The sequence below is a fragment of the Tursiops truncatus genome, chromosome 14 (genome assembly GCF_011762595.2).
Source record: "Tursiops truncatus isolate mTurTru1 chromosome 14, mTurTru1.mat.Y, whole genome shotgun sequence".
In the NCBI taxonomy this organism is placed as follows: domain Eukaryota; kingdom Metazoa; phylum Chordata; class Mammalia; order Artiodactyla; family Delphinidae; genus Tursiops; species Tursiops truncatus.
This window is the reverse complement of record NC_047047.1, coordinates 42,854,213-42,863,853: the sequence shown is the minus strand read 5'-3', so window position 1 is coordinate 42,863,853 and position 9,641 is coordinate 42,854,213. Positions and strand designations below refer to the sequence as shown.

Below are 9,641 nucleotides of genomic sequence, written 5' to 3'. Positions count from 1 at the left end.
TATTATTCTTTCTAGAAGAGCTACCATTAAAACAGATAAAGGAACAACTGCCTGAGCCTGTTGACCTGAATTCTGCTATGGGTGTAGGTCTTCTGTGTGTGAAGTGATCCCGGGTAGTGTTCTGTTGTCCATTTGCTAAAAAATAACCAGAAATAGTAGGAGAGAAACCTTCCTTTCAGAAGCTTCCTGTGTTGTGTCATCCCATAAGCACCCTCTTTTCTAGTTACGGGCCACTCCTGAGTTTAACTTACAATTCCATTTTATCTCCTTAAATCTATCGTTATAAACTTTTTAAAAGGGATACCAAAATTACATTAGTTCCAACTTTCAACGTGCAGAGAAAACTCAGCATCACTTTATATTTGTCACATTTTCATCACAGATGGACAAGTTGGAAAAACTAGTGGTTAAAACACAGAAATCTGTTCATGTAGCTTTTTATTAAAAATAGTTTCTATATTGCATACATGTTTACAGATATAATTTTAAGAGAACCTCAGGCATACAAATGTGGGCTCCGGCTTGCTTCACTGAGTGAAGATAAAGATAAAAATCTTGATCTGCCTGAGGGTAGACATTTAAGACAGCAGCTAACGTGTAATCTTAAGTTAGTTATTCTTTCAAGGGTTATTTTTAAGTCTTGTTTTCGTATCATTGTGGGTGAGCATCTGTACCATGAAAAGTGTTTTCCTGTAATTCAACAAAACATTCACATTTCTGCTATAAGAAAAGTTTCTCCTATGATGATTTAAATGATTTAAAAGACTTGTGGCAGTTCTTCAGAAAGGAAAATTAAAGAAACTTCATAAGATATATAAAGATAATACTTCCTACTGGAACTTAAAATTACTTAATCAGGAAGAGTCAAGAGTAAATAGGGAAACGCTTTAGGGTTGGGCTTATTAGAGTCCAAGAGGAAATTTAATAAGAGCTAAGAAGAGTGAAGGGGCTTGATAAAATTTGCTTGAAAGAAAATGTATTCATATGGTAACTTTACTGATCTTGGTTTAAATCCTGATTCACTTGCCTTTATGAGGTGGAAGGTCTTTTTCAATATATGTACCTTTAATCAAAGAGGTGGTAAAAGCCCAATGCTGTGATGCTTTGGTGCTGGGACTTTATGTGTCCAAGGCATACCTTCTATGTGCAATTGACCCTTGTTTAGAATTCTTTCATTCAGATTGGTGTATGACACAGTGGTCTATAATAAGTATCTATGGATAACTTACTGGCTTTAAAAAGATATTGTAAAATGGACACATCTCAAAATGGAGTTTACTTATATTTACAAGAAACCAAACAAAAGCAACAAACATAGAATTACAGGGTCACATTTTAATTCCTGAATTTTACAGGTCAGCATTAATATCACCACATGTATACAAATGGTGTAAAACAAGTACAGTGGTATTTTTAATACAAAATAAACATCTGTTTTATGGAAAAACTATACTTCGTATCTACACAGACAGCCCATCTTCCAAACAATAGCCAAAATTAAAATTAACTACAAAATCTCCAAAACAGGGTAAACTGCTTCAGTTTAAGCTATTCCAGGAAAAATGGACCCGTAACACATTACAAGGGTGATCTGAAGGCTGTAGCTGGAATTACTATTTTTAGTTTTTTGGTTTTTTTCTTCCCAATGCATTAAATTGTAGTTTGGGGGATGTTTTTCTCACTTCAGCATCTCAGATCATAGATGAGCAAACTAACATTAAAATATTTACAGTTAACTTGCTGTTCTAAAAATAAAACCTCTTAACTGTTTGCCTCAGTTTATTATTTTATATTCATTTACGTACATGGAATGTGCTTTTATTCTTAAAAAAAAAAAGCAGCTTTCATATTACACCCTTGTTAGTTCTTGGAAAAGCTTCATGTGCTGACTGAAGTAACTTCTTGGATCAAAATGGCCTGTAGATATTAAATGCCACTTAATTCAGCACTATTCTTTGTATGTTAGTCTTTACAAATTACACTTTAAAACTTGCCTGCAGCTCTGGAGAGAGACAACTTTATTAACAAAGCAGAAAGTGACTTCAAAGTATCTTCCACAAAAGATTGTATTGGTAGGCAGTTGAAAACCTTCTGTTCAGTCCACTCCCATTTCTAGAGAAAATCATTCTGGAATACTACCATACTGATTCTTGGCATCTGTTATCTGTAAAAGTGCTGATTTTAAAGTTATATTAACAAAACTGCCCATTTTGAATCCAGCTTGTTTGTTTTCATCAAAATACACATTGAAAGTTCCTGGTGTAGAAAACTCAACATGTGCTGTAATACAGGGTGTATTTCCCTCTACCTACCAGTAAGGCTGAATTTCTGTTGTATCTTCAAAGAAATGGTCCCAACAGCTTAACTTCATTTTTTATGATAGTTGAACTTGTTTTCCATAAAAATTTCTTTTAAAAAGAGGCAACTGATTAAAAGAACAACATGGCCAGCACCATTATACAAGTAATGTTATTGGGTTTGCAACTGAAGTTTTATAACTGTTTCTAAATCAGAAACCCTCCTGGAGCAACCCTGCATTAATATTATTTTATCAACTTTGTCCCTCCCCTAAACCGTCCCAAAACCTGAGAGTTCCCTTGCTGAGAAGCTATCTCCCAGGTTCTGGTTACTAACTTTTTTTTGACAGCCTGAAAGGCAAACCCATTAATTACTAGCAAGTGATCAAGTTCCTGGGAAGCCTGGTTTTTTTTTTTTTTTACAGAGCTAAACTCTCCTAGCTGATATACTGAGTGTCTTTTGCTATTCCTTGTATATTTATAAGTTCAAGTGAGAAAGCTTTCTGATTCAGATTTTCAACTCACTGAACAGCTGCAGCATTTTTGTACAACCACATGTTGAGGGTCCCCAGTAAATATTTTATGAGCCAAGACGAGGTCTCTTCCTGGGAGATGTTTCTTCTTCTTCATCTTCCTCTTCATCATCTGGATAATCCACTAAACCAACCAAACTTCCCTAATGAAGAATAAAAAAAAAATTAACATATGTAACAACAGAAAAAGCTAATTAGTACAAATGTAGTCACTTTTAAAGGTATTAGAAATCATTTTTCTAAACTAACCACATGTATCTGAAACAGATATATTTGAATTTGATAAAGGAACTGCTTGAAATTATGAACAGTTAGTAATAAGTACAACTGTTGGTATTCTTAGTTACCCTCAACTTTTTTATGGGATTTTTAATGATACCTCATAATTCAACTCAGCAAAATTTCACTGTGGAAAAATATCTCCAAACAGTAGGACTCACAAAGAATCATGACATTTGGAGCTAGAAGGACCTTGGAGATGAACTAGTTCATTTCTCTAACCTTACACGAGATGATAGCCAGCCAGTGACAAAAAGGTGCCTTTTAGTCTCTGTGTGTATGTATGTATGTGTATATATATATATATATATATATATATATATATACCTCATGTATATATTTCATCACTAAGTACACATCATTGTTTTTTCTGCTTTTTGAAGAATAATTTTAAATGGCTGATGATAATAAACACATGAAATGGTTCCTAAAAACTAATGACAAAAATTTAGGACTATCTCTCTCTACCCAGAAGAAAAGGATCAGATATTTCAGGTGTTCGGCCTTTTATAAGTAATGGACCCCTTTGCAAATCCTATTAAAGCTCTGGACACTTTACCCAGACAATTAATATGTCCTCAGGTCTGCATTAATTTGAACCAATTCCATGAAATCTGTACACATACCTTACAGGTTAAGAGAGCTACTGTAAACACTGCATCTAGTTCAAACCCTTAAGACCTCTAGGGGATAAGCAAGTACAATTGAAATGAGTCATATTTCAAACCTAAGTAGCTTCATACCTAAAGAATCCAGGCATCTAGCATTAACACTTTACCAGAATATAACTGAAACACTAATATTAATCAGCAAAGGGCTCTGAGCAGCTAGAAACAGTTATCAGAAAGTCTGTGAATCAAATAAAACTTAATAGTTAAGTGAGAATCTTTCTGCTTCTTTCTCAGCTTAACACACAAACTGTAAGCTGGATAAGCAAGAAGTAGTGTGGCTGAATTTAAAACAAAACGTAAAGCACTTGGCACAGTGCTTGGTATGTAGTTACTATTCAGTAATTGCTATTAGCTACTATTACTGTTATCATTATTTGTTATTTGGTTTCTAAGCCAAACAAGTTGGACGAAAGGAAGTAGAAGACATAATTACAGCATAAAAAGGCACCAGTCTGATATTCACACAGCAAATTAAGGAAAGTTTTACTTTTAATCCTATATATCATAATGTACAAACATTTCAGTTCCAAATGGTTAACATTTAAAATAATTTTTGGCATAAGATCAATAAATATTCTATCTGACACTCGGCTACACAATTTAGTTTTCAATTTTACCTCTATTATCTATACATATATATACCATAAACAAACTCATATTATACATTTAAAAAATCATATTTACCATACAAAGAATAAAAATACAAAATATGAAATATTGGAAGTAAAAGGAACTATAAATCCACAGGTGCACACTGTGAGGAATTTGATAGGTTCCAGACTTTTAATATATAACTATAAATGTATTGCTTTTAAACAAATATCAGCTTTCAGTGTTAGTACACAAAGTTCTATTTCATTCTTTTAAACTCTAGTATTCCATGGTACGGATACACCGCCAAAGTTAAATTCCTTGTTGGACATTTAGATTGCTTTCCCAGGCATTATATTCTCTTCAAAAATTTTTGTTTCTGACAATATATCAACAAAGACAAAAAAGGAAAGGAGAAAACAGCAGATGAAAGCTGTTAAGACATTTTTGGAAAAAGAAATCAGAGGCAAAATAACTCAGTTTTAATGGAGAACGAAGTCAAGAAAGAAGGGTTTGCAGGGGGATATAGAAATAAGAAGCAAACTTACTTGTCTTAACTGCAGAAAAGACTACGAAGTAAGGGAACCAAAATACTGGGGAAAGCAGGGAAGATGATTAACAGTTGAGTCAGTGAAACAGACAACTGAGTCCTCAATTCTACAATTCGTTCCCCTACCACACGCCTACCCCCACGGGGAGATTCCGGCTCCTCTACCACCACGAACCATAAAGGAAAAGCAACAGAAAGGCTCTGCACTTCAGGACTTCAGGCACAGTAAAGGGCAGGGGAAAGGTGCCAGTGTGAAACAGTAAATTCTGCATGCCAAGCAGAGACACGCCCACCTCCATTCTAAGCTTTCGTTCCCATCCAGGCTCTCAGAACACCAGCAGGTGAGCTTATACTCACCAGGTGTAGCAGACTAGCTATGCCTGTAAGAGCTAAGTGGCTCCACAGGGAAAAAACCCCAAACCACTAACACTCCCTAAAAAGAGCAGGGCATTTGCTCTAGTCTTTTATATGAAGTCCACATCAGTAGGCCCTTCTCATTGTTTTTAACTGCCTTATTTTAAAAATTGAGACATAATTCACATACCGTAAAGTTCACCCCCGTGCAGTGTACAGTTCAGTGGTTTTAGTATATTCCCAAAGTTGTGTGACCGCTACCACTAATTCCAGAGTGTTTTCATCAACAACCACCCCCCAACACCTCTACCCATTAGTCACTTCCCATCCCTCCCTCCTTCCCAGCTCCAGGAAATCACAAATCTACTTTGTTTCTAAAGATTTGCTTATTTTGGACCAGTTCTTATAAACGGAAGCATACAATATGTGGCCTTTTGTGTTGGGCTTATTTCACTTAGCATAATGTTTTCGGGTTCATCTATGTTGTAGCATGTGTCAGTACTTCATTGCTTTTCCTTTTTATGGCAAAATAATATTCATCGTTACAGATATATCACATTTTGTTTATCCGCTCATCAGATGATAGACATTTGGGTTGTTCCCACTTTTTGGCTATTATGAATAATGCTGCTATTAATATTCATGTACAAGTTTTAGGGTGGACATATTATTTTCAGTTCTCTTGAGTATATACCTAGGAGTGGAATTTAACTTTTTGGGGAACTACCAGACTGTATTCTAATGCATTTACACCATTTTATTGATACATTCCCATCAATAATGTATGAGTTGCAGTTTCTCACTAACACACGTTTTTGTCCATGTGTTTTATTATAGCTATTTTAGTGGGTGTGAAGTAGAATCTCGCTGTGGTTCTGATTTGCATTTTCCTGACTAATTTGCATTTTCCTGACTAATGATGCTGACCATTTTGTCATGTGCTTATATGCCCCATCTGTATATCTTCTTTGGAGAAATCTTTTTAAATGCCCATTTTAAAACCAGGTTGCTGTGTTGTGCTGGAGAGTTCTTTATATATTCTGGATACCAGTCCCTTATCAGATATATTTTCTCCCATTCTGTGGACTGCCTTTTCACCGTATGATAGTGTCCTTTGAAGCAAAGAAGTTTTTAATTTTGATGAAGTCTGATTTATCTGTTTTTTTCTTTTGTAACACTTGTGCTTTCTGTGTTATACCTAAGAAATCACTGCCTAGGGGAATTCCCTGGTGGTCCAGTGGTTAGGGCTCTGTGCTTCCACTGCAGGGGGTGCAGGCTCAATCCCTGGGGAACTAAGATCCCGCAAGCCTTGCAGTGAATAAAAACAAAAAGAAAAAAAAAATCACTGCTTAATTTGAGGACATGAATATTTACACGTGTAGTTTTTTCTAAGTGTTTTATCCTTTTAATTCTTATATTTAAAACTTTTGTCTACTTTAAGTTCTGTAACATGGTGAGGGGCAGGGTCCAACTTCATTCTTTTGAATGCAGATATCCAAGTTGTCCTAACACCATGTTGAAAAGATGATTCTTTACCTCAGTGAATTGTCTTGGCAGTCTTGTTCAAAAGTCTACCTTTTTTTTTTTTTTTTTTGGTGCTGTGAGCCTAGCAGATGAATTTATTTTATATTTTTGCTGCATAAATAGATTAGCACCTCACTGAGGCACTTCTCAAGGCTTTCTTTTTTTTCTTAGTTTTTATTTTTATTTTGTATTGGAGTATAGTTGACTAACAATGTTGATTAACAGGTGTATAGCAAAGTGATTCAGTTATACATATACATATGTATAACTGAGCAGAGTTCCCTGTGCTATACTGTAGGTCCTTGTTATCCATTTTAAATATAGCAGTGTGCGCATGTCAATCCCAAACTACCTTACTTTTTAATATGAAAGAAAATCCAAGCATCACCAGACACTTGAGAAACATTTCTACTATGAAAGAAGGGATCAAAACAACTGATGTAACAATAACAAAAACCTATGAAGAAACAATGACTCTTTCTGAACTAAAACTGACAAATTAACAAATTTTAAGTGAGGAAACTTAACATAATTCATCATATTAACAAATCTAAGGGGACAGAATTCAAGAATTATCCTTGACTCCAGTGGGCCCCAAACTTTTTGGCACTAGGGACCGGTTTTGTGGAAGACAACTTTTCCATGGTTTGGATGGGGGGTGGGGGGATGGTTCAGGCTGTAATGTGAGCGATGGGGAGCGGCAGATGAAGCTTTGCTTGCTCGCCTGCCACTCACCTTCTGCTATGCGGCCTGGTTCCTAACAGGCCTGGGGGTTGGGAACCCCTGCTCTACTCAATGAAATAAAGAATATATAGATGGGACTTCCCAAGTGGTCTAGCAGTTAAGACTCCATGCTCTCAATGCACGCGGCTTGGATTTGATCCTTGGTCAGGGAACCAGATCCTGCATGCTGCAGGATGCAGGTTGCTGCAGCCTACATGCTGCAACTAAAGGTTCCGTATGCTGCAACTAAAAGATCCTGCATGCCGCAACAAAGATCCTGAGTGCCACAGCAAAATAAAAAAAAATAAAAGAATACATAGATCTTCCTTCAACATGATTAAAAATTTTTAATCATCAGTAAAGGTGATAGTCGCAACTACTGAGCCTACGTGCTGCAACTACTGAAGCCCATGTGCTGCAACTACTGAAGCCCATGCTCCGCAACAAGAGAAGCCACTGCAATGAGAAGCCTGTGCACTGCAATGAAGACTAGCTCCTACTCGCCACAACTAGAGAAAGACCATGTGCAGCAACAAAGACCCAATGCAGCCAAAAATAATAAATAAATTTCATTAGTAGCTACTGTTTCGCTGATCTTGAAAACTATAAAATTTTCAAAGAATGTGATTTTTAAAAAATATGTTAGAGCTTTAGGATGCCTCCCAAAGGAAAACAGACAAATTATCACCTGATCTATTTAATTTTAAGAACCAATCAATTCGATTGTAGCAATCAACGATGGTGACGAAAATTATAAGATGCTGATGAAAGAAACTGAAGACGACACAAACCGATGGAAAGATACACCGTGTTCTTTCCATGAAAGAATGAAAGAATCAGTGTTAAAATGACCATACCACCCAAGGCAAACTATAAATTCAATGCATTCCCTATCAAATTACCAACAGGACTAGAATAAAAAATTTAAAAATTTGTATGGAAACACAAAAGACCCCAAATAGTCAAAGCAATCCTGAGAAAGAAGAATGGGGCTGGAGGAATCAGGCTCCTTGACTTCAGACTGTACTACAAAGCTAAGTCATCAAAACAGTATGGTACTGGCACAAAAAACACCCATATAGATCAATGGAACAAGATACAAAGCCCAGAAATAAACCCATGCACTTATTGTCAATTAATCTACGACAAAGGAGGCAAGAATATACAATTGAAAGACAGTCTCTTCAACAAGTGGTGCTGGAAAAACTGGACAGCTACATGTAAAAGAATGAAATTAGAACATTCTCTAACACCATATACAAAAATAAACTTGAAATGGATTAAAGATCTGAATGTAAACCAGATACTATAAAACTCCTAGAGGAAAAGATAGGCAGAACAATCTTTGACATAAATTGTAGCAATATTTTTTTGGATCAGTCTCCTAAAGCAAAGGAAATAAAGGCAAAAATAAAAAAATGGGACCTAATTAAACTTAAAAGCTTTTGCAAAGCAAAAACGAAAAGACAACTTACTGAATGGGAAAAAGATTTGCAAATGATAGGACCAATAAGGGGTTAATATCCAAAATATATAAACAGTTCAAACAACTCAACATCAAAGAAACAAACCCAATTAAAAAATGGGCAGAGGATCTAAACAGACATTTCTCCAAAGAAGACATACAGAAGGCCAACAGGCACACGAAAAGATGCTCAACATCACTAATTATTATAGAAATGCAAATCAAAACTACAATGAGGTAACATCTGACACTGGTCAGAATGGTCATCATCAGAAAGTCTACATTATAATAAATGCTGGAGAGGATGTGGAGAAAAAGGAACTGTCCTACAGTATTGGTGGGAATGTAAATTGGTGCAGCCACTATGGAGAACAGTATGGATGTTCCTTAAAAAACTAAAAATAGAACTACCATATGACCCAGCAATTCCACTACTGGGCATATACCCTGAGAAAAACAGAATTCAAAAAGAGTCATGTACCACAATGTTCACTGCAGCACTATTTACAATAGCCAGGACATGGAAGCAACCTGTCCGTCGACAGATGACTGGATAAAGAACACGTGATAAATATACACAATGGAGTAATACTCAGCCATAAAAAAGAATGAAATAATGCCATTTGAGGCAACATGGATGGACCTAGAGATTAT

General features: G+C 35.8%; 1 protein-coding gene across 3 annotated transcripts in view; it reads right to left on the bottom strand.

Moving 5' to 3' along the window:
- Positions 1 to 1,315: 1,315 nt before the first annotated feature.
- PPP4R3B (protein phosphatase 4 regulatory subunit 3B) overlaps positions 1,316 to 9,641 on the bottom strand; it is a 63,527-nt gene continuing 55,201 nt past the window's right edge. For all 3 annotated transcript variants that reach the window (XM_033838534.2, XM_004317646.4, XM_004317647.4), the window contains one exon: positions 1,316 to 2,973. In XM_033838534.2, the coding sequence (XP_033694425.1) occupies positions 2,878 to 2,973 (96 nt within the window). In that variant the 3' untranslated portion in view covers positions 1,316 to 2,877. The remainder of the gene's footprint in view (positions 2,974 to 9,641) is intronic.